The sequence below is a fragment of the Peromyscus californicus genome, unplaced genomic scaffold, assembly GCF_007827085.1.
Source record: "Peromyscus californicus insignis strain IS unplaced genomic scaffold, ASM782708v3 Scaffold_20__1_contigs__length_68692818, whole genome shotgun sequence".
NCBI lineage: Eukaryota > Metazoa > Chordata > Mammalia > Rodentia > Cricetidae > Peromyscus > Peromyscus californicus.
Genome location: NW_026294503.1, coordinates 54,054,453 through 54,079,998, shown reverse-complemented (window position 1 = coordinate 54,079,998; position 25,546 = coordinate 54,054,453). Strand labels below are relative to the sequence as shown.

Sequence of the window (25,546 nt, the reverse complement as noted above, 5' to 3'; positions counted from 1 at the left end):
TCACAAAAACAAATTTAATATATTGACAATATATTTTCTTTTTTGTTTGTTTCGTTGGTTCATTGGTTGTTTTTTCAAGACAGGTTTTTTTTCTCTGTGTAGTCCTGGCTGTCCTGGAACTCGATCTAAAGACTAGGCTGACCTTGAACTCAGAGATCCACCTGCCTCTGCCTCCCTAGTGCTGAGATTAAAGGTGTAAGCCACCACTGCCCAGTTTGTTTGGTTGTTTTTTTTGTTTTTTCAAGACAGAGTTTGTCCGATTTTTTTGTTTTTGTTTTTGTTTTTTGAGACAGGGTTTCACCATATAACTCTGGCTATCCTGGAACTCAATATGTAAGCCAGGCAGGCCTCAAACTCCTAGAGATCCACCTGTCTCTGCCCCCGTCCCCCGAGTACTGGGATCAAAAGCATATGCCATCACACCTGGTGGCATGAGAATTCTGAGTCCCCCTGCTGGTGTACGTTTACATCCCAAGGATCTAAAAAAGCAGCCTCTCCTACTGTACTCCTTACAGTCCTGAATGTGGTCTACAGCCTGGGCCTGATCCGGAAACCAGAGCTTTCTGCTCACCCCTCACCTCCCTAAACTGTCCTATCCTGGGCTCCACTCCCATTTGTTTTTCTCTTCTAGCTACAAGGGAGCCACCCCCAGCTTGCTCACTGTTCTGCCCTGCCACTTCCTTATCATGTGATGATGGGCCAGCAAGTCCAACTTCACCAGAGACTACTGAAGTATAACTAGGAAGAAGTATAACTAGCAGACAGGCAGGTGGCCTGAGATACCACAGAGAAAGAAATTCCTCTGGTCCTGGGTCATGGAGGACCACCTGGAGCTTCCTTACTCTACACTTGTTGGGGAGATATTGCACAAAGGGCCATGGGGCCAAACAAGGAGCTCACCCCTCGTCCACCACAAATGTGCACAGGACCCATAGTTATCGCTAGTGCAGCAAAACTATCTTTTCACTTTCCCAAGACAGCTCCCCTCCAGCCAACTCAGGGTGTTGAGCAAGAATTATCTCGCCCATGCACAAACTACTTCCTAGACATCTCTGAGCCTACCTGTCTGCCAATCCTGACCAGGCTGCAGGGGATCTGGTATGCCCTATCCAGGCTTGCTGGTAACCTCTCCTTCCCTCACCCAGTACCCCCTCACTCATGCACTTAGGTCAAATGAGAGAGTACATGATATAAGGATGAGAATGTGGTCACAGAGCCATCCTGTGCTCAGGACATGAAAGGGTCAGAAAGGAGTGCCCTGCTTGAGGGGGCACAGAGCAGCGGGCACCATGGCTGAGGGCAGGGGCTCTGCTGTTCTGTTTGGGACCCAGAATGGAATTGCCCACCCTGTAGGGCTCAGGGTTCCAGTCTTGGTGCCTATCACCTGCCTCTAGGGGCAGGCTATCACCTACACTGATAGTCTCCAGATGTGCATACTAGGAAGGCCCTCCAAACTGCTGGAGTTGAAGACAAAGCAGGAAGCTGGGCCAGGGTCTCTAGTGAAGGCACAGCTCTGGGCAGCCCCTGAGCACAAGAGAGCCTAGAGGGTGCTTCTTGGCTTCTAAGGCCAGCACTGGAGCCCGTCCTTGGCAGGCTGAATCTCCTATACTCTACAGATGTCTGCTCCATGAAGAGAACATCCAGCTTATATTGAGATGACAAAGAAGGCTGCATGGTTTGTCCCCATCAGTGTAGTTATCACTGCTAAGGACACAGGGAGGAGGGAGAGGGAAGTAGTGGGCTCACCTCGGATGACTTCACTGATATGGGTCTGCACCGGGCCCTGCTCCAGGTTCTGTACAACTGCATTGGCGATCCGTGTGAGGTGACCCATATTCCCACGTCTCATGCCACCTGCTGCCCTGAAAGTAAAATGAACTATCATGGTGGTCACTCAGTCCAGCTCTGCCCATTCTCACTGGGAGGGCCACTAACAGGCTTTCTGAAGCTCATCTCCACTGTCACCTGTAGCCTAAGCCTTTGGCTTCTCTGCAGCTGTCACCCCAGCTTAACTGCGGGGGAACAACCTGACCAGTCGGTGCCTGACCGACAGCCAGCTTCTAGGATACTGCTGATTATCGATCATCTGGTATGCATTAAGATCAGCCCAGCTCCCCCGTCAGACAAAAACACTAACGAGACAGCTTACTTCGTGGCCCACGTTCCACCAGAGTAGCATGAAAGAGGAGCTGAGTCAGGACTGATGGCAGTACAGCTTGTGCTGGGCACACTGCTTTTAGGATACTGCCCACCGTTGGAGCTGGTGGGGCCTCCACAAGTGAGCTGGTCTAGCCTCTACTTGTGCACCACACAGGTCCTGAGTGACAGTTCCACAACTGTACTTAGATCCCTCTGGGCTCCCGTGAGCCCTGCCCAACACTGCCTAGAGCCCACCTGTTCTCAGCAGGACAATAAATGAATGAGGGTGACCACTGACTCCTGAAAAACATAGAGCATTGTTTCTGAGTGCAGAGAAGGCGCAGCCAGGAGATGCAGGAAAGCTAAACTGCGCCCTGTGCACAAGTCCCAACAAAGTGCGCTCCGAGTTTAGTAAGGTCCAAACTGTTAGAGATGGCTCAGCAGTTACGAGCACTGGCTGCTCTTCCAGAGGACCTGGGTTTGATTCCCACCACAGGGCAGCTCACAATCACCAGTAACTCCAGTTCTAGGGGATCCAATGCCATCGTGTGGCCTCTGAGGGTACCAGGCATACACTCATAGTGCACAAAAAAAAAAACATGAGGCAAAACCCTCACATATAAAATAATAATTTTAAAATAAAAGAGAAAAGAATGGTGGCAGCCAGCACATGGGAAGCTGAGGTAGCAGTATAAGAAGTTCCAGGCCAGCCTGGGATATATAGCAAGACACTCTTTCAAAAAAATCAAAACAGTGGCTGGTTGTGGTGGTACATGCCTTTAATCCCAGAATTTGGGAGGCAATAACAGGTGGATGGATCTCTCAGTTTTAGGCCAATCTAGTTATGTGGTAAATTCCAGGATAGCCAAAGCTATATAATGAGACCCTGTCACTGGGGGAAAAAATTAAAAGAAAAAAAATCTTAAAAAAAAAAGAGAGAGAGAGAGAGAGAGAGAGAGAGATCACAGATTCACAAAGTCCAAGCAAGGCTGGGCGGTGGTGGCACACACCTTTAATCCCAGCACTCGGAGGTAGAGGAAGGTGGGTCTCTGTGAGTTTAAGGCCAGCCTGGTCTACAGAGTGAGTTTCAGGACAGACTAGGGTACACAGAGAAACCCTGTCTCAAAAAACCAAACCAAAACGAAGTCCAAGCAAGATAGGTTGGGGAGGGTCACCTACCTACACTGTGTGGCCCAGCCAGCCATCACTCAATATGCCACTCTCCATGCCTGCCTGTATCCTCCTTCCTGAGAAGCCCTTATTGCTGTTTACCCAGCAGCAAGATCCCTTCTAGAATAGTCCCAGGCACATATCTTTGTTACACACTGCTGATGCCTGACATGGAGCCTGGAGTCTTGCCGTATCCAACATGGTGAGATGCATCTCTGCATCCCTAACTGGCCAAGGGGGTTCCTCAGGGTCCTTACTGTGTGTGGTCGTTGGCTTCCCAGGCTTCCAGGATCCTCTGTACCAGGCAGCACTTCTGGAACAGCTGTGAGAGCAGAGCGGCAAGCAGTGTGAGTGGGAGCCCAAGGTTCACACTGCCTCCTAGGTGCTGCAGGTAGTGAGCTGGCAAATCAGCACTGAAGACCCTGTGGCCATGACATCACTGATGCTCAAGGGCTCCAAGTCTCATGCTATTGAACGCCCTGAGAATGAAGACCAGTAAATATAGTAAAGGACAGTCTATGCTCCTCCAACATGCTAGAATGTCTTCTACCTCCCCTCCTGTGGGGCCTCACCTACACCTCTGGCCACTCTCCCATCAGCTCTCTGGGGCCCTTAGCATTTTCTTCTCCCATACACAGGCTGTTTTCTTGTATATAGGATGTCTGTTACAGATCCCAACTCACACCTTCACCGTCACTATCTGGGGGGTCCCTGTTAGTCTATATGCACCCCCTGAACAGTACTCTCTGTCCCCATGTAGCTTTTGATGCTACAATCACCTGTCTCATGGCTATTTATTCACTGGGCCATAAACTGTGGGCCAGACTGAATGCATCTTATCCATATTAGCTCCTGCTAAGTTTGTCTGCACACAGGTTGCCAAGATACCTACCCCAAGCAAGTAGCATTGAGACCGTCTAAACCCAATCAAGCACTGCTGTCTATGAGGCCTCTGAAGAGAGACCCAGGAACCCTTTCTCAAGCTTCTGCCCTCCTGTCAGCTCTGTAGTATGGTCCAGAATGTCCTTTATCACTGTAGAACTGGGCAGCAGTCACGGTGGGCCTCAGCTCAGATACAGCTTATGATCCCAAGCTATTTTCTCCCTTTCTTCCCGGCAAACGTCCATTAGGGCTGCTCTCTACCAGGGACGATATTAAATGCTGCTGTCAAAAAGAGGCTGAGTTGCAGGCTCTTAGCCCTAGGGTGACTGACCCAGGTGAAGGGGCAGGGTGACAACTGTAAGGTCATCCTATGAAGAATACAGGAATTCACAGAGAAAGCGGGTGCACCTGGCTTCTAGGAGGTCCAAAGTTCCAGAAAGCTTTCTCATGATAATTTAACACTTGTATTTCCCCTTGTGTTTAGTTATAAAGGTGGATTGAACAGAGTGGGGGGCTCCTTGTGAGCACAGCCACACCGGGGGAGCAATGTCCAGGTGGCTGCCTGCCTAGAGCCACTACCCACAACCACAAGATCATCTCTGCAAATGCTGGCTTGTCTTCTCTGTCTCCAACTCTGATCCTGTCACACCTGAACATTTCTTCTTCACAATTTTATGTTCTTGTGAGTAGCACCTCTGACCCACGAGGGTGAGAGGATGATACCCCAGATCCTAGGAAGTGCTGGATCAGCTGACAGTGAGGAAGAAGGGCCCTGGACTTACATGGGTCACCATCGTGTTCTCAGGAAGGCTGGTGACGGACTGGGGGGTCTCCAGCTTCCCACTCCCATCTCCACTCCCCTGCAGAGGCTCCACCTTGCCATCCGATCCACTGGCTTCTGCCTGCTCCTCCCGGGCAGCATGGGAAAGAATAGCGGCTATGCATAGTTCCACTTGGAAGTGCAAAAAGTTATTCCAGGTGTATTTAAAAAACAAGTCCTGAGTAAACAGAGGACAGAAAAAAGTCTTTAGATGGGTCTTCTCCAAACAGCTGAACTCCAAGGTGAAGGGGAATCAATCTCAAAACTTCATCTGCTAATTTCACAAGTGTGCAGCTGTGGTGTGCTAAGGCTTCCCTGAGGCCCATTTCTCATTTATCAAGTTCCCTGAGGATCTGACCTGCCCACCGCCCTCTTGCTTGCTACAATCTCATCCACCTCAGATCCTATCCAAATAGTTGTACTCTACTTTCTATGGATTTATTCTTTGTTCCTTAATTAGAAATTTATCTAATTTGGGTTGTTTTTTTTTTTATGGTGTCTTTAAAGGGCTATGTATTTTCCTATAAAGCCTACTTTACACTTTATATATTTTACTACATAGTGTTTTTTAAATTATTATTCAGCTCTAAGAATTTAAAAGTATGCTAAAGTTGGGACTCCACCAGGATGAGTGACATTCATCTTCTCCACATGAACTTGAGACTGAGGTGTGCCAGGTATCCTTGGAAGAGTTGGAGTTAGAGCATCATTGGCAAAGCCTAGACAAAGAGCAGCCTCGGGCCTCCTCTGAAACACAAAGGATTAAAAGTATCCTGTCTCCCAAGGAGCCTTTTCCAGACCAGGGTAGGGAGAGGAATAAAGGCTGAGTCCTCAGCTCTGGACCTTCTCCATTACTGCCATCTCACACAGCCAGGGTTGCAGCAGCCCACAGTCCCAGACCTAGCTGAGCAAAGAGGTACGTGCTGGTGGAGAGGTGGGTACAATTTCAGACCCTCCTTTACAACGAAGATTACATCATCAAGTAGAGAAGTCATCTGTTGACATTCTTCTCCAAAAGATACATAATCCCTTTCTGAGTGTGTGTTGCACGCTTTTAATCCTAGCACCTGGGAGGCAGAGGCAAGCATATCTCCATGTGTTCGAGGCCAGCCTGGTTTACATAGCAAGTTCCAGGCCATCTAAGGCTACATAGTGAGACCCCCATCTCAAAGACAAAGAAAGTAAATAAAAAATAAAAAAAGAGAAAGAAACAAACCAACAAACAACCCCAATCCTTAGCTTTACTTTTTGGCTCTGTGACCTTAAGCCACGCAGCCGACTTTGCTACCTAAATCACCTTTCAACAGAGAAAGGAAAGAATACATGACCTAAATGATGAATGCTACCAAACATTTAATTAAACCCTTTTTGTTTATTTTACATGCACCCGTGTTCTGTCTGCATGTATGTCTATGTGAAGGTGTTAGATTCCCTGAACCTGGAACTACAGACAATTATGAGCTGCCATGTGGGTGTTGAGAAGTGAACCTGTGTCCTCTGGAAGAGCAGCCAGTACTCTTAACTGCTAAACCATTCCAGACCCTTAAATTTTTTTTATGTGCATGGATATTTTGCCTGCATATATGTTTATGTACCATGTGTGTGCCTGATGCTTGTGAAGGCCAGAAGGAGGTGTCAGATCCCCTAGAACAGGAGTCATAGATGGTTGTGAGCCACCATGTGGGTGCTGGGAACCAAACCTGGGTCCCCTGCAAGAGCAGCAAGTGTTCTCAACTGCTGAGTTGTCTCTCAGCTCCTCTACCAAAGTATCGATCTGATACTAAAATGAGATAAGGAAATGAAAAAAACCTTTATGTGCCTTATGTATACCAATGCAAAATACTAACAAAATGAATCCAGCTTCCCAGTAAAAGAATCATTCACCATAACTAAATGGGACTATTCCTGGAAAGCGAGAGCAAGGCCAGTTCAACATAGGAAATAAATCAAAACAGAGAGGGAAAGATAAAAATCAAAAGACTATCTCTTTCACAAAGAAAAACTATCTGATAAAATTCAAGTCTTACTGGAAAAAAAAAGCTTAAAAAGCTAGGGATAGAAGGAAACTTCTTCAAGCTATCTACAAAACGTTCCTACCTAACATCACATTCAATGCTGTAAAACTGAAAACTGCTCCAGGGAGAAGACAGGAGAACCTTCGACTCAGTGTAGTGCTGAAATCCTCACCAGAGCAGTCAGGCAAGAACGAGAATCACAGGTCTCCAAATCAGAAAAGAGTAAGTACAATTATCCCCACTGCAAAATGACATGATCTTGTTTAAAAAAAAATCTAAGCCAGGCGGTGGTGGCGCATGCCTTTAATCCCAGCACTCGGGAGGCAGAGCCAGGCGGATCTCTGTGAGTTCGAGGCCAGCCTGGGCTACCAAGTGAGTTCCAGGAAAGGCGCAAAGCTACACAGAGAAACCCTGTCTCGAAAAACCAAAAAAAAAAAAAAAAAAGAAAGAAACAAATTCATTAATATTGTAGGATACAAAGACAACACACACACAACTTGTATTTCTACACAGAAGCAATAAACAATTCAAAAAGGAAACCAATACTATATTGTAATGCATGATAACATCCAAAAGAATAAAATCCTCGAGAGTAAACTACAGATGCAACCAGGAGCGCACTGAAAACTGCACAACAGCCCAAGCAGTGGTGGCGCACACCTTTACTCCCGCACTCCAGGGCAGAGGCCCTTGGAGAAACGGGTGGTGCTAGGAGGTCTGGTAGAGCCTTGGAGGTAAGTTGAAAAACTGTCCCCAAAGTCCTCACATCAGCCGGGTGGTGGTGGTGCATGCCTTTAATCCCAGCACTCAGAGGTAGAGGGAGGCCGATCTCTGTGAGTTCGAGGCCAGCTTGGTCTACAGAGTGAGTTCCAAAGTTACACAGTGAAACCTTGTCTCCAAAAACCAAAAAAAAAAAAAAGAAAAAAAAAAAGCATCAGAAATCTAACACTGATGATCTAAGAGTTCAATCCTTAGGACCTACATGATAGAAAAAAAGAACTGACTCCCACAAGCTGTACTCTGACTGCCACATGCACATGGTGGCACCTGGGACCACACACACACACACACACACACACACACACACACACACATACATAACAAATAAATATAATGCAAAACATGCTGAAAGAACTCAAAGAAGACCAGATTTATATATTTATTATTTACATTACTAGGAGTTGAACACAGGGCTCTATTGGTTTTTGTTTTGTTTCATTTTACTTTTTTTTTAAAGGTTTATTTATTATGTATATAATGTTCTGCCTACATGCCAGAAGAGGGCACCAGATCAAATTACAGACAGTTGTGAGCCACCATGTAGTTGCGGGAATTGAACTCAGGTCCTCTGGAAGAGCAGTCAGTGCTCTTAACCCCTGAGCCATCTCTTCAGCCCCCTCATTTTACTTTTTAAAAAATATATAATTTACAATGTGTATAAGTGTTTTGTCTACCTATATGTCCTTGGAAGCCAGAGAGGGTATCTGATTTCCTGGGCCTGGAGTTATAGATGGTTGTGAGCCGCCATATGGGGGCTGAGAATTGAACTTGAGTCCTCTGGAAGAACAGCCAGTGCTCTAAACCCCAAGCCATCTCTCTAGTGTGAACAGGCTTTGTGTATTACATAAGTGCTCTGCCACTGAGCTATTTCTCCCTAGTCCCAAAGAAAATCTACTGAAACAAATGAGAAAAACCACCAATATTCTCTTAATTAATGTTACATTATATGATAAGGAAATAGGAAAGAAAACACAAATATCTATACAAACACATTCTTAACAAAATATCACAGAAACACTCATGTCAATTATAATCGGTTCTGTAACTGGTCTCGTGGCCTTAGCTGGTATTTGTAACTATCTTCCTCTACTACCCATTCCACATTTCCTCCACTTTCAGCAAGAATCTCAGCATGTCTTGGCTCTTTTCCTGGAGGAGTGACCAATACCTTTATTCTTGAAGGATCTGTGTCCTTTGTCATCCTGCCTGGATTAGATTGTTACAGTTTCCCATTGACGTTAATCACAGGATGTGGTAGCACCAACAGATGCCCTAAAGGATCTCCTGCACTCCAGACATAATCTTTCTTACCTCCATTGTGGAGAAGCAACTCAATTTCCCCATGGTAACCTGGATCAATCACCCCTCCTAACACTGTTATTCCTTTAAGGACATTAGAAGCCAAAGTGGCCAGAGAGAAGTCTGAGCTTCCATTTTAATGGAATGTTTGTTGTGGCTCCTGGAAGGAGCACTCCCAACTCTGGAACCAAAACTTCTATTCTAGCAGAATTTAAGGTAAAAGAAACAGGAAGCAAAAACTTTCCTAATGGATCATGGGGGTGATAATAAGTGGAACTATTCCTTTTTCCACCCCTTGATTCCTGGACCTATGGATCCTTGTTATGGGAGAAACATACCATATAGTAGACACTGAGTCCAAGCATATACCATTTTCTGGGAAAGCCTGCCCCAGCCCTCAGGCTGCTGCCACCTACTCGGTGCTGTAACTTGATCTTCAAATGGCCCTTCCATCATTCCACCAGGCCAGCTGCTTCAGGACAGTGGGAACATGGTGAGTGAGACCAGTGGACTCCATGACCATGGGCCTACTGTCACACTTCTCTGGCTGTGAAGTGAGTTCCTTGGTCAGAAGCAACACTGTGTGGAGTTCTATGATGGCAGATAAGGCATTCTATAAGTCCATGGATGGTAGTTTTGGCAGAAGCATTCCATGTAGGAAAGGCAAATGAATAATCAGGATAAAAATCTACTCCAGTAAGGACAAAGTGTTGTCTTTTCCAGAGGAAGCAGTCCAATGTAGTCAACCTGCCACCAGGTCACTGGCTGCACACCCCAGGGAATGGTGGCCTATCTGGGGCTCGGGGTTGGTCTCTACTATCGGCAGATCTGGCACTCAGCAGCAGCTGTAGTGAGGTCAGCCTTGGTGAGTGACAGTCCATGTTGTCAAGCCCATGCATAACCCATCTCTTCCACTATGGCCACTTTGTTCATGGTCCTCTGGGCAATGACAGGGATGGCTGGGGAAAAGGGCTGACTATCTATAGAACAAATCATCTCATCTACTTGATTACTGAATTCCTCCTCAGCTGAAGTCACCTTTTGATGACAGTTTACATGGGACACAAGTATCTTCATATCCTTTGCCCATTTGTTTTATTTATTTATTTATTTTTTGGTTTTTCGAGACAGGGTTTCTCTGTGTAGCTTTGCGCCTTTCCTGGAACTCACTTGGTAGTCCAGGCTGGCCTCGAACTCACAGAGATCCGCCTGGCTCTGCCTCCCGAGTGCTGGGATTAAAGGCGTGCGCCACCACCGCCCGGCTTCTTTGCCCATTTGGAAAGGTCGATCCACATACTTCTTCCCCAAATGTCTTTCTCACTAATTTTCTAGTCATGCTCTCTCCAAGTTCCTGACCATTTAGTCAGTCCACTGGCCACAGCCCATGAATCAGTGACCAACTGAACATCTGGCCATTTCTCCTTCCAAACAGTATGTGTGACTATGTGTATTGCCTGAAGGTTTGCCCACTGTGAAGATTTCCCTTCACCACCGTCTTTCAGGGTTGTCCCAGAACAGTGCGGTAATGCTGCAGTTGTCTACTTCCGGGTGCCTGCATAATGTACAGAACCATAAATAAACCAGGCCCGAGTCTTTTCTTCCTCAGTCAACCAATCACAGGGCACAGCCATGAGGCTAGAGGTGCATGCTTGGCAGCAGCAGATGACATTGCCTGGCTCTGCCTCCCGAGTGCTGGGATTAAAGGCATGCGCCACCACTGCCCAGCTGGACAACTTCTTTATGTAACTTACTTGTGCCTTCAGGACCTAATCGAGCCTGATAACACACACACACACACACACACACACACACACACACACACTCACTTCCATTTGATAATATTGCTGCTGTGCACCCAGCTCATGATGGGCAGCTCAGGTCACATGGTAACTTGGTGGCCCACTGTCAAATGTTCAGTGTCCCCTATAGCCTAATAGCAAGCTGAGAGCTGTCTCTCAAAGGAATAAAATAGTTGAGAATAGTTGTCTGCCAGTGATGGTAGACCTTTGCTCCAAAATCCCAAAGGTCTCTTCTGTGATTCATCTATAAGGGCCTGCCAGTCAAAGGCTCCCAACAGCTTCCCTATCTGCCACTGACACCTCAAGTTTCATCGGGTCTGCTGGATCATGTGGTCCAAGTGGTAGAGCAGCCTTCACAGCAGCCTGGGCCTGTTGAAGAGCCTTCTGTTTCCAGGCCTCACTCAAAGCTAGCAGCTTTCTGAGTCACTTGGTATATGGGCCAGAGTCACACACCCAAGTGAGGAATGTGCTGTCTCCAGAATCCAAACAGGCCCACTAACAGTTGTGCTTCTTTCTTGGTGGTGGGAGGAGCCAGGTGCAATAAACTTATCCTCCACCTTAGAAGGAATCTCTCTGCATGCACCACACCATTGGACTCCTAAGGATTTCACTGAGGTAAAAGGCCCTTGAATTTTGGCTGGATTTATTTCCTATTCTCTGATACACATATGCATTACCAACAAGTCCAAAGTGGTGGCTACCTCCTGCTCACTTGGTCCCATCTGCATATTGTCATCAACACAGTGAACCAACGTGACATTTTGTAGAAGAGACAGACAATCAAGAGCCCTTAAACTAAACTGTAACAGAGAGCTGGAGAGTTAATATATCCTTGAAGTGAAATTGTAAAGGTATACTGCTGGCCTTGATAACTGAAAGCAAATTGCTTCTGGTGGTCCTTATGGATACACAGAAAAAGGCATTTAATAGATCAATAGCTGCATACCATGTACCAGGAGATGTATTAATCTGCTCAAGTAAGGACACCACATCTGGTACAGCAGTCACAGTCACTTCCTGATTGAGTTTTCGATAGTCAACTGTCATTCTCCACAATCCATCTTCTGCACTGGCCAGACAGGAGAATGAAAGGGAAATGTGGTGGGAACCACCACCTCTGCATCTTTCAAGTCCCCGATGGTGCACTAATTCCTGCAGTTCCTCCAGGGATGTGATACTGGCTTTGATTCACTATTTTCTCTTGTAGAGGCAACTCTGAGGGCTTCCATTAAGCCTTTCCAACCACAGTTGCCCTCCTCACCCCACAGGTCAGGGAATCAATGTGAGAATTCTGCCAACCTCTACGTCTATCTATCCCAATTATACATTCTGGAGCTGGGGAGATAAGCACAGGGTGAGTCGAGGGACACACTGGAGGTACTATGAGTCAGACACCAGCCAAACTCTATAAATCACCTGACCTCTCTAAGCCCTACTGTAACCGGAGGGCCACCATGGTTCTTGGGGGCTCCCAGAATCACCGTCAATTCAGAAGCAGTATCCAACAGGCCCAGGAAAGCCTGATTCTTTCCTGTCCCCCAGTGTATAGTCACCCTTGTGAAAAGCTGCAGATCCCTCTGGAGAAGGACTGGGGAAAGGCCAAGGGCAAAACTTTTAGGTATTTTATCAAGGGCCTTCCTCAGGGGAACCTGGTTGTTCTTTCATTCAAGGAGTTCTGTGCTGTGGAATAATTCTTCTGTACACTGTGTAAATCATGCTGTGATTGGTTTAATAAAGTGGTTTAATGTACTGGCCAACACCTGTACAGGATAAGGTCAGGTGGGAAAACCAGACTAAGGACACTGAGAAGAAGAAAGGCGGAGTCAGGGGAGTCTCGGGAGATGCAGAGAGAAGTAAAATGAATGTGCCTGGCTGAAAGAAGGTACAGCCATGTGGCAGATGGTAGTTAAGAGATATGGGTTAATCTAAAATGTGAGAGTTAGCTAGTAACCAGCCTGAGCTATCAGCCAAGCATTTATAATTAATATTGAGTCTCTGTGTTGATTATTTGGGAACTGGCAGGCAGGAAAGAAAAGTCTGCAAACAGGATCAAGTCTGGAAATTAGTCCACAGGCTGAGATTCCCTTTTGCCATTATACAATGGAGCCTTTCTTTCATTTGGTTAAGAACTTTTCTACCGAGCTGGGCGGTAGTGGTGCACTCCTTTAATCCCAGCACTCAGGAGGCTGAGCCAGGCGGATCTCTGTGAGTTCAAGGCCCGCCTGGGAAAGGCGCAAAGCCAGAGAGAAACCCTGTCTCAAAAAAACAAAAAAACAAAAAAAAAAAAAAGAAAGAAATTCTCTACTGGTTTTTTTTTTTTTTAATTTATTTATTATGTATATAGTGTTCTGCTTGCATATATCCGTTCAGGCCAGAAGAGGGCACCAGATCTCATTACAGATGGTTGTGAGCCACCATGTGGTTGCTGGGAATTGAACTCAGGACCTCTGGAAGAACAGCCAGTGCTCTTAACCTCTGAGCCATCTCTCCAGCCCCTTCTACTGGTTTTATATAGATCAAATAAAACTACAGTAGACTTATCTGTTTTGTGCCTGAAAACACCATGACTGATCACCCAGTACCAACATGAGTCACGTCATCATAAAAATCACTTTGCCCATTATGGGTTAGGCTATTATGGACATTATTGTCTGTACTACCCATTGGCCTCACAAGTACTGGGATGGTAGGTATGGTACATGATACCTAACTCTCATTTTAATTGTTTTTTACATGTACAAAGTGGCATTAAGCACTTTGCAACTATCTATCTCCAGAACTTGCTCTCCTTTCCAAACAGAAACTATACCTTTTAAACACTAACTCCCCAGACCCTGGAAGTTTCCATTCTTTCGGTCTTTGAATTTGGCTATTCCAGTACATTCTGTATCTAGGTGAAATCACAGATTGCTTTTCTTGTGAGTGGTACATTTCATCGAGTATAGTGGCTTCAAGGTTCATTTACATTATGGCATGTATCAGGATTTCCTTTCCTTTCAAAGCTGAAGCATTTATAATCATATATACACACATACGTGTATATATGTATGTATATATATGTATGTATGTATGTATGTGTGTGTATATATATATATATAGTTTAATCACTCATCTATCAGCAGGTGCTAGGATTATTTACACTTTTGCTGTAGTGAATAGTGCTGCTCTGACCTTGAGTGTACAGAGATATCTGTTTAAGGTCTTTAGATGCATACCTAGGAGCAGATATACAAGATCTCATGGCAATTCTACAGTTAACATTTTGAGGAACCACAAAACTTTTCCAAAGCAGCTATATTGTTTTGCAATCTCACCAACAGTATAAAATATACAAGCTTTCCAATTTCTCTGCTTAATGATTTCCTTAAAGTGGGGGCAAGTAGATAGTTCAACAGGTAAAACTTCTTATTGTCAAAACTTACAAACCAGTTTGATTCCTAGGACCCACATGGCAAAGAGAAATCTATTCTTGCAAGTTGTCCTCTGACTTCCACGTGCATGCCATGGCATTTGTGAATGCACATGCAAACACATACACACTCCACTACCCCTACTCCCCACAATAAATACAAAATCAATGTGAAGGAAAAAGGCCAGGCATAGTAGCACGTGCCTTTAATCGCAGCACTCAGGAGGCAGAAGCCCCTTCCCCCCAAAAACCCACTATGGCTGGGCATATAGTTCAGTCATAGAGTGCTTGTCCAACATATGCAAGCCCCTGGACTCAGTTCCTAGAATTGCTGAGTGGATGAATGAATATACAAGATCCACAGGGTAGCTCAATGATGGAATACTTACTTGTGTTTTAGTCCAAGGACCAGAGAACAGTAGTAAGAAAGCAAGAGCTGGGAAAATGGCTAAGTCAGTAAAGTACTTTCCATCCAAGCATTAGAGACCTGAGTTCAATTCCCAGTGTCCATGTATAAGCCATGCTCAGCAGCACACACATGTAATCTCAGCACTAGGGAGATGAAGATGAGAATCCCTGCTTGCTGGCCAACCACTAGCTGAATCAGCAAGTTCCAGATTCAGTAAGAGACCTTGTCTCAAAAGGTAAGATGGAGCCAGATGTGGTAGCACACACCTGTAATCCCAGCACTTGGAAGGCAGGGGCAGAAGAATCTCTCTCTGTGAGTCCAAGGCCAGCCTGGTGTACTTAATAAGTTTCAGGCCATCCAGAGCTACAGAGTGAGACCTTGTCTTAAAAAAACAAGCAAGCAGGGCCAGGCAGTGGTGGTGTATGCCTTTAAAAATTCAGAATTGTTTTGGAAAGAAAAGGAAAATAAGTCTTTTATAAACATACCCCGATACAAGCTGGGATCTGTCATAGCAGTGCCAAACTTTTGGTGGTGTTATGTGTGTGTGTGTGTGTGTGTGTGTGTGTGAGAGAGAGAGAGAGAGAGAGAGAGAGAGAGAGAGAGAGAGAGAGAGAGAGAGAGACAGGGTCTCATATAGCCCACTATCTCCTGAGTGTATTCAACACCACATCTAGCAGTGCCATATTTGAGGAAGCTTCCTGCTTTCTGGAAGTAGAGGCTGCAGGGCATGCCAGAAGGGACTGTGTATGTCAACAGTACCCACACAGGGCAATGCCTCTTCCCTGTCCATATCTTCCTGCTCAAGGAAATGGCCACAAGCTCTCTGCAGTAGCACCTGCTGACCAGAGCCAGTACAGGTAGGTCACTCCTGCCAGCTCATCCCTCTCATCAGAAATCTACAGCATTCTGACCAGACATGGTGACACATGCCTTTAATCCTAAGCACTTGGGAGGCCAGCCTGGTCTACATAGCAAGTCTCAGGCCAGCCAAGGCTACATAGAGATATCCTGTCTCAAAAAACAAAAACAAAAAAACCACACACCAAAAGACCAAAAAAAGTAACCTACAGGCCACTGGGTAGCTTCTACTGATGGAGGGGCATTTCCTACTGGATTTGACAAGGACCATCTCTCTCTGGACCCTTTATTTTGAGACAGGGTCTCACTATGTAGCTCTGACTGTCCTGGAATTCACTATGTAGACCAAACTGGCCTCAAACTCAGAGATCCACCTCTCAGGACACTTTGACTTAAGAGATAACAAGACCAGACACCTGTCCTCTGCCATCAGTCTATGATGTCAGGCTACTGTGAGCCGAAGGCTGAATCACACCCCTGTGTTGCTCAGTGTGCTCCATTAGAGACCCATGATCAAGCCTTGGCTATCAGCACCTCCCCTTGGCAGGTCTTTTTGCTCAGATGCCGAAGTGTCTGCCCTGAATAATCCTGTCCAGTGCTCCTGACCCATCTCCATGTTCAACTGCAGACTGTGCACGGCACATATAGACAAGCAGAGCTGGCTATGGTGCTGACTCACCAGCAGTAAGTCCATGGTGTTGAGCCGGCAGAGCTCCTGGTTGATGCTGGGCGTGTTTGTATGCAGCAGTGCAGCCATGAGGCGTGCACCATGAAGACGAGCATTTCCCAGGGGCTCCTCTAGCACGCCAATAGTGGTCAGGATTGCTTTTTTCTGCAAACACAGGAGGTACCACCCAGTTGGAGTCTTATAACAAACAAGGCCACTCACCTATGACATGCCTGGCCTGGAGAGAGTAGGGTGTGATCAAGACAGGGCTTCCTGCAAGAAGAAGTGAAGAAATCCACAGGATGAAGGACCCTCTTCTCCCCTCATAGCCAAAAAGAGTGGATAAGGGGACCAAAGGCTCCTAGGAAGCCCAGAGACTCTTGCCTGTGCCTACCAGGCCAAAGGACCACTACTATGGCATATGAAATGTGTCCAGTGTCCATGATGGACCTGGCAGTGCCAATCTGAAGGCAAACAGCAAGACCCAACTATGGCTGAAGCCCTGGACATGACATTTGGTTGTGTATCCCACAGAATTCTTTGGGGGCATTCAGAGCTAAGAGCTTGCCTCATTAGCAGTATAGCTTTTCTCCCCAGTTTAAAAAAACAAAGGTTCATGTGTATATATTATCTATGTGCTTATGTATGTACTGTGTGTATGTGTGTGCGTGCTCCTGGCACATGTATGCCACAGTACATGTGTGAAGGTCAGAGGGCAATTCTGTGGAGTTGAGTCTCTCCTTTCACCTTTCTACAATTCCCAGGAATCAAACTCGGGTCATGAGGCCGGCACAGAAAGCATTCTGCCCACTTGGCCATCTCACTAGCCCCAAGCTTGCTTCATTAGATTGGATCCAGGAATTTCCTGATCCATCTCTGTCCACTTTTCCATAAACTGAATGTTTGAGGCTGACAAAACAGAGCTCTTGCCTCCATGAATCCCTCTTTATTAGTGAGGGAAACAAGACAAAAACCAAGTCAGTAAGTCAGGTGGGTATACTATTTGGGAAAGAACTGGAATGTGAGGCCAGAGTGCCAGAGAAGCCCTGGTGGGCAGGAGGCAGTTGAGGACCTTTGTGAACTTCACCCTCCTCAGTCGAACCCAAGAACTACCCTGAGCTGTTGACTGAACAAAGGGCTCCCCTAGGATCTTGGCCTCCAAGAGCTGAGCCACCCTTGGCTAGGTGTGCCCCGACCCAGAGGCTAGTTAACCTCATGCTTAGTTACCTGGGGAGTCTGCAACTGTCCCATTCCCAGGCCTCTCCTAGTAGAGGCGACATGGGTATTCCTAGCTAGCAGCATATTTTAACATCTGCCCAGTGGTTGGTTCTCCAGTTAGCATCTGGAAGGGCAGCATCAAAGCACACTTAACTCCATACTCTGCCTTATCCTATACATTACGCTTTCATACGTCTCTCAAGGTCCCTAACAAGCTCTAGGGCCATTTACCTTTGGAGGGTGGAGCAGGAGCTGATGGAAATTCTTCAGCCAGGGCTCGATGCCGTGCAGGATGCTGCTGTTGACAGAGTATGACCTTTCCAGTCCCTGAGAAAAGGAGTCCACCAAGCCTTCTGTTCTGTGGATAAAGATAGCAGGCAGTCTTGGCATTTGTACCATGTCCTGTGCACTCCCCATTCACCTTGTCAACAACCTACTCAGCATCTTCCAAAAAGCTCTTGTTGGGTTTCCCAAAAACAAATCTGAAAAGGGACATTATTGAGGACTTCTACACACGATCTGGTGACTGGTGTACTGGGAAGAAGAAGGCTCTCGGGCCCGTAGCAAACACTTCTGGTGAAGTCCAAGAGCACAGGGCAAGGGGAGTGACACAGGACTTGCTACCCTTCCGTCCCCTTAATCCCTCACCCCTAGTAGGGGTCCCCAGTCCTCCAGTGAGAAACAGGAGACAGGTTGGCCACAGAGTTTCTTTGCTTTTTCAAGACAATTCCTCTGAGAGACAGATTTAAATATATTTTCCAATTAATAAAAGCAATATGAAATCAATGCAGAAAAAATCCTAAATAAAGGATCAGGGGCTGTCTCTGACTGCTTTGCTGGCTTTGGAACCCTTATCCTCAACTGCCCAGCCTTCAACTTGATATGCCACCCTTGGTTGATATCCATGGGAAGCCTGCCCTCCTCTGAATAGAAAGGAGGAGGAGTTGGGGGGGCGTGCAAAAGGGAGCAGGGCTGGGAGGAAAGGAAGGAGGAAACAGTGGTCAGGCTGTAAAAGTTTTTTAAAATGTAAAGACATTATCCTTGACTTAACAGCTGTAACTTGCCTTTTGCCTTGCCTTCTTTGCTTGATATCCCTGGGAGGCCTGCCTCCCTCCTTTTTTTTTTTTTTTTTTGGTTTTTCGAGACAGGGTTTCTCTGTGTAGCTTTTGCACCTTCCTCTTCCAGAGGACCTGAGTTCAATTCCCAGCACCCACAGTCTGTAACTCCAGTTCCAAGGGATCCGATGACACTCACACAGACATATGCAAGCAAAGCACCAATAAAATAAATTTTAAAAAATGTTTTTAATGTGAAGAGAAACAGGTAACTATTTCTATTTTGCCTTTCTTTTTTAAAACATTTAAAAAATTTATTTACTTATTCATTTCTTTTACAACCAAACAGCTATTTCTGTCCTTCCAGTCCCTTTCCCCACCTCCTCTCTGCCTCCCCTTCTATCCAGGCCTCCCATGTATATCAATCAAACATGGCATATCAAGTTGAAGGCCAGACGAGGCAGCCCTTATAGGATGAGGATTCCAAAAGGCAGAAAAAGAGTCAGACACAGCCCCTGCTCCCACAAGAAGACCAAGCTACACAACTGTAACCTATGTGCAGAGGGCCTGGCCAATCCCATGCAGGCTCCTGGGTCGTCAGTTCAGTCTCTGTGAGCCCCTATGAGCACTGGTTAGTTGATTCTGTGGGTTTCTTTCTTTCTTTCTTTTTTTTTTTTTTTTTCGTTTTTTCGAGACAGGGTTTCTCTGTGTAGCTTTGCGCCTTTCCTGGATCTCGCTCTATAGCCCAGGCTGGCCTCGAACTCACAGAGATCCGCCTGGCTCTGCCTCCCAAGTGCTGGGATTAAAGGCGTGTACCACCACCACCCGGGTTCTTTCCTCTCTTTTAAAAAGAAAAAAAAAAACAACAACAACGTTGAAACAGGATCTAAGTAGCCCTCAGGGGCCTAAACCCCACTTCTCTGCCTCACTACTGCTGCAATTACAGGCATGGGGCTCCATGCCTGGTCCTAGTTCTGGTTTTCTAAATTTTACATTGTTCCTTCCATCACATGCAGGGCTGAATTTGGCTTTCAGAAGTGGTCTGGGCTTCCTGGATTTGTTGAAGAAATTAATATTCTAGTTGCATAAGTAGAGAAAATGATAAAATGATTACTTATTTTTAGGCAATACACTAATATTAATGTGTTGAAGTAGTTTTGGAAAGAGATTTGCCCAGTTTCTTGTCATTTTCGTGTGCGCGCGCGCGCGCGCGCGTGTGCGCGTGCGTGTTTAAAAGAACAAGGCTATCAGTACCAGGGAATAATGAAGTTCTCCCCAACCCGGGGAACTATGACGACTGCCTTGAGGGAGAGGTGGAACCTTAGCCCCAACATGTGATACAACAGTTCAGAAACATCCGAGGGATGGTTCGCTGCTTACGCAGAACCTTAACCCACTGATGGAGTTTGATGGTCCTCTGAAAAGGCTGAGGGGGGTTAGTGCTTAGCAACATCAAGATCCTCCTCCACTATCTCCTTCTGTGGCATGCCTTCCAGGGGGCTCCTGAGCCAACAAACCCTGCTACTGACTCCCCATATCCTGTTGTCTCACATACCTGTGGCTCATAGGGTAAAATCAGATCATCTTTGTTTAAGTGGCTGTGGCCACATCTAGCCTGCTGGGATCTCAGGGCCAGTCTGGGCTGCAATTTATATTTGGGGTCCTAGAAAGTTCTCAATCACTTGTATTCCCAAATAAATTCAACCTTTCACACCAATTCATGTCTCCTGCTTTATCCTGTCTTAGGAAGTGGTACTTTGCCTCAGAAGGCTTCTAATAGCAATACTGAGGATAACCAGTACGGTGACCTTCAAGCTTCACACCTCCTTATTCATATACTGGCAGTATGCTTTTGCTAATACTGGGATCTTCTTCTTGTCAGGAACTATCTTTGACTAAATAGGGCCTCTCAGAGAAAAACTCCCTGACCAGCATGTCTCTATCTTCCAGGCCTACATACACTTTCCTCATGGATCATGCATTTTCCATACTGAATCACCTGTCCCCATAACAATCTCCTGGGACAGAGAGGAACATTGGAGGAAAGGGGGCTAAGTTTTGGTTGTTTTTGTCTCTTAGGATTCCATGCTAGGTATTCAGACAGCACCTGATAGATGAAAAAGAGGTGAAGGACAGTGGCTGGAGAAATGGCTCAATGGTTAAGAGCACTTACTGCTCTTGCAGAGAACCTGGGTTTGGTTTCCAACCCTATATGGCCGCTCACAACCACCTGTAACTCATGTTCCAGGAGAATCTGTTGCCCTCTTCTGGCCTCCACAGGCACTGCACCCACATGGCACACATACATACATGCAGGCAAACACTCATACACATAAAAATAAATACATCTTAAAAAAAAAAGTGAAGGACAGCCCAGAAACAAAGTGTCTTACTGAACAATTAGCAGAGAAATTAGCACCTGTGGGTGACAGAATAACACAGCATGCTTCCTTCCCTAGCATGGGAGATAGCCATGTAAACAGCAAGTGGCTACATGTTAGAGTAAAAGTCCTGCAGGAGGTACACATGCATACATACTCATGCATTGTGGACAGTGGCCAGAACAGTCCTAGAGAAAACCACACTCACTCCATATGCATCCACAAACATACTGCAAACTGGCAACAGTTGAGTGCCATCGGGCTAGGGTGAAACTATGCCTGCTAGTGAGGTCAAAGAGGACCTAGCTACAGCTGCAAAGGAGACCTTTCAACCAGGGTGTCTATCCACATTTGTATAACCAAAACTTAATTAAAAATAGAGCATTTCCTGGCTCCTTTTAGACATCTATATCCTGTGGCATAGCGACAATGTATGCTGCTTTTCAAGGGAAAGGCTCACCCAACACGCCTTGGTTCCAGCAAGGCAAGCAGCACCTGCATCCCACTGACCAGGCAGCTCTCCATCTGATCCCCATCAAACATGTTCTTCAGAAGCTGCTCCACACAGTCCTGCCTGTTGGGCACATGCAGAGGTCACTGCCTGGCAGAGCAGACACACAGACATAATGCAAGGACACTCTCTTCCCCAGAGGACACCACAACACATTGAGCCAGATGGGGCCTCATTCTGGCTTTGTCCAGGTTCAAAGCCAGGATAATACTCAAAGCTTGCGTAATACACAATCCCACTAGTCCCAACTGCCTGGACCACCAGGGCTTCCAGTGGTATCCCTTTCTGGGCTCTGAACCTGAGGAATTCATCAGATTCTGAATTAGAGATGGCAGGGTCATCTCCTGTGTTCAAAACAGGTTCCAAGACAGGCCCATGATTTAGTGAGGCCCACCATACCATGGCCCACTATCACTCACGACTCCAATGTTATGAGGAGGGGGTCTGGCTCCACAGCCTCCTGCAGCTGACTGCCCTGGTCTCTGCCCAGCCTGATGATGTCACAGAGTGCCTGAGAAGCATTTGACTGCCTCTGAAAAGACAAGGGAAACAGGCTCCCCTCAGTCAAAGACACCCATCAGCCAAGTGAACCCTGCTAATATATTTAAACTTCTTATGAACCAGTTTTCTATAAAGATTCATGAAATGGTTCATTTGAAAGTGGCATGTGTCTGCTTTGTTCCCCATCAAGATGTGGATTCAGTTAGTAGGTTTTTTTTTTTGTTTGTTTTTTTTTTTTTTAAGATATACTGAACCCATCCCCAGGAATTAAAAATGGGGCCTAAAATAGCCAAGTATGTTATATGCCTTTGCACCTATTCTATACCTTTGGTTCACATTCTAAAATGTATTAAATATGTGATCATGTTATTCTATATTTTAAATTTAATATTAAGCAGTTACTATTATTTACAATTAGTCCCGGGGGCTTAGGAAAGTAGGATAAGCTGCTGAAGAAAAAAAAAGAGAACTCAACATTCCTAGGGAAACATCAATTCTGACCCCACACCTTCAACTCAAACATGTGCTTGCTGAGAACACTTGTGGGCAGAGATGAGAGTAATCAAGAGAAAAACAGCTTGATCTTCACAACATCATACACACACAGTAGAAAAACCGAGATCTAAAAAAAAAAAAAGGCCACTTGCAAAGCTTTCAGGGAAAATGAAAGGAACCAGGTTGGCTCTGTGGCCTTAAGCTTACCTTTAGGTCCAGGGACAGGCCAGTCACCCTACAACATTCACACCACTGGTAGGCTCTACCTTTTGGGACACTAACATAGGAAAACCTCTAAACTTCAACCATTTTTCTCCAAGCTGTTTGGTAGGCTCAATGGGCAGACGGGGGCCAAAACAGAACGGTCAGGCAGCAGTGAAGACTTCGGACACATGTCAAGTATTGATTGAAGACAGTGTATGTGTGTACAAATATTTACAATGCATAGCAAAGCCCTTACTAGGACATAACTCAAGCTCTCAACAGTGATTACTGTAGGGAGGATGAAGATGGCTCAAAGCACCTGTGATATTATGTATGTTGACATATATTTTTTGCTCTCTGTCCACAGTTCCTGGCTAATGGTCTACTCTGGCAGTAGATTATAATATCCTCCTTATCCCAGAGGGCTCCTGCTCCATGACATAGAATGGGTAATGCTTCACAGAGTCCAAGAAGAACCCGGACAGGCCTTACTGGGTTTTCCTCACCAAATCTATTATCAATAATGACTATGCAGTTAAGCCTCAACAACAACAAAAACCTCAAAAAGACCTGGTTTGGGGAGTTTCTGAATAGCAAAATATGTGAAGGTTCCTTCAGGGTAGTATAACTGGAAAAGACAGGGAAGCTCCACACCCATTCTTCCATACATTACACTACACAACTCTTCTTGCTCATATGTATCATAATAAACTAGTAAATGCAACAAATCATCTGTACTGAAGGAAGAGTATATGGAGAATCCAATGTCTAGCTGGCCAGTCAGAAGCACAGATGTAAGGCAGCAGCAGGTGGGGTAGTTTTGGTGACTAAGTCCTCAGACCTGTGCCATCTGCTCCTATATAATAACATGTGTCAGAGGTGAACTGAATTTTAGGGTGTCTGGCTGGTGTTCTCTGAGAACTGACTGTTTGGCTTGAGTGTGAGGAGCCTGACTCCTCACTTGCATCAGAAATAGTCTTGTATAGTGAAAGGTTAGTAGGAGACATTGAGTGAGAGCTGGCTTTTCTATGATTCCATCATATGCTTCTAGGGAAGCTTCTAGAAGGGCCCTAATCAACCCCTCCTGGTATTCATGCCTATAACCAGAGGTTCTCCTTTGCTTCTCTGATTTTTCAGCTTTTACCCTGATATCTGACTCCGGGTTTTTATTGTTCAGATTAATGAGGATCTCGCATTACCCTTGTAAGTCCATGTCCTTGGATGTAGGCTAGCCCTGGGTGTGCAAGTCTCAAGTGAAGAATGCATTAGTGCACAGGTTATCAACGGTGGGTTGTGAGCCCTTGGGAGGTGAGGGTCACACAGTCTGCATATCAGAATCACATTACAATTCATAACAGTAGCAAAATTACAGCTATGAAGTAGCAACAAAATAATTTTATGGCTGGGGGTCACCACAACAAAAGGAACTGTATTAAAGGGTCACAGCATTAGGAAGGTTGAGAACCACTGCATTAGAGCAAAGACCATCATTTCTGAGCCGAATTTATAGAAGTCTGGTGTAGGTCCAGCTCACTCCTTAAAGCCAGCTACCTTAGTGTGAGACCTGCTGTCCACTCAAAAGCCCACCTCGCAAACAGCTAAAGGGTTACCTGGTTAGCAGCCTCTGAGGAACTGAATGCTGCTAAGCCACTTGTAACTATGAAATGGATCTTCTTTCAGCTGAGTCCTGAAATGACTGTAATCCTGTGAAAGACCCTGAGCAGAGGAGCCAACAGACCATGGCCAGATCCCTGACCAGAGAAACCGATACTAATAGAGATAAAAGGTACTTGTTAAAGACAACTCAGTTACAGGGTGACTTGTCATGTAGCCATGGTTAACTAATACAACCCTGTTACAACAGTTTTATTATACACATATATGAAGTAATATATGCATACATAAGTGTGTAGATAGACACATGAACACACACACACATATATACATGTATATATATATATATAGAGAGAGAGAGAGAGAGAGACAGAGACAGAGAGAGAGAGAGACAGAGAGACAGAGAGACAGAGAGAGACAGACAGGGAGAGAGAGAGAGACAGAAAGAAAGAAAGAAAGAGAGAGAGAGAGAGAGAGAGAGAAAGAAAGAAAGAAAGAAAGAAAGAAAGAAAGAAAGAAAGAAAGAAAGAAAGAAAGAAAGAAAGATTTTAACTGTTCTCACTATATAGCCCTGACTGTCCTGGAACTCACTCTGTAGACCAGGCTGGCCTTGAACTCACAGAGATCCACCTGCCTCTGCCTCCCAAGAGCTGGGATTAAAGGCGTCCCCACCATACCTGGTCTATATTTATTTTTAGTAGAAACAAAATTGCCTAGACATTAGAGAAAGGAAGCGTCTAATGGAAAAGAAGTGCCCTGCCCCCTTCACCCAGCAGCGTGCGTTCCAACAGCCTAGGTGTGGGACTTTTCATGGAAGAGGGTGGGCTTTGAGAGCATCACACTCACATCTTCATCCTGATGGGGATGGATCAATTCCACAAGTCTCTGGATGATTTTCTCCTCATTAAGCCACTAAAAAGAGAGGGGGAAAAAAGTTGAGTTCAGTATCTGCTCATATCTAACCAAATGGAAGAAAGTCCTTTGGTATAGCAGAAACTCATGTGCCCAGGTCTCCTGGATAGACTCTAACATGCCTGTCTAGACCCAGAAAGAACCAAAATGATGCAATAAACCCTGGGAATGGCCCAAAGAGTGTAAATGGCTGGGCCAATGTCCATCTGTCTTAATTGTGCATACTCTCCACCTTCAGGACACATTTCTGAAACCTAAAGTACACAATGAGCAGAATGGAGTCCAGAGGCCAGCCGGCTGTGAAAATGAGACAAATTCTAGCTCCCTGTGGCATCAGGGCTTTCCTAGGTCTGGAAGGACAGAAGGACTGTGGTGTAGTGGTAGGAGCACTGGAAGGGCTGAAGCCGA

The 25,546-nt window shown here is 45.7% G+C and overlaps 1 protein-coding gene across 10 annotated transcripts in view; it reads right to left on the bottom strand.

Moving 5' to 3' along the window:
- Positions 1 to 25,546, bottom strand: part of Ppp6r2 (protein phosphatase 6 regulatory subunit 2) — a 95,096-nt gene that overhangs the window by 7,919 nt on the left and 61,631 nt on the right. For all 10 annotated transcript variants that reach the window (XM_052748640.1, XM_052748636.1, XM_052748635.1 and 7 more), the window contains 8 exons: positions 25,073 to 25,138; positions 21,832 to 21,944; positions 21,362 to 21,475; positions 17,697 to 17,823; positions 16,260 to 16,412; positions 4,974 to 5,189; positions 3,567 to 3,631; positions 1,747 to 1,862 (listed from right to left, as the gene is read on the bottom strand). In XM_052748640.1, the coding sequence (XP_052604600.1) occupies positions 1,747 to 1,862; positions 3,567 to 3,631; positions 4,974 to 5,189; positions 16,260 to 16,412; positions 17,697 to 17,823; positions 21,362 to 21,475; positions 21,832 to 21,944; positions 25,073 to 25,138 (970 nt within the window). The remainder of the gene's footprint in view (positions 1 to 1,746; positions 1,863 to 3,566; positions 3,632 to 4,973; positions 5,190 to 16,259; positions 16,413 to 17,696; positions 17,824 to 21,361; positions 21,476 to 21,831; positions 21,945 to 25,072; positions 25,139 to 25,546) is intronic.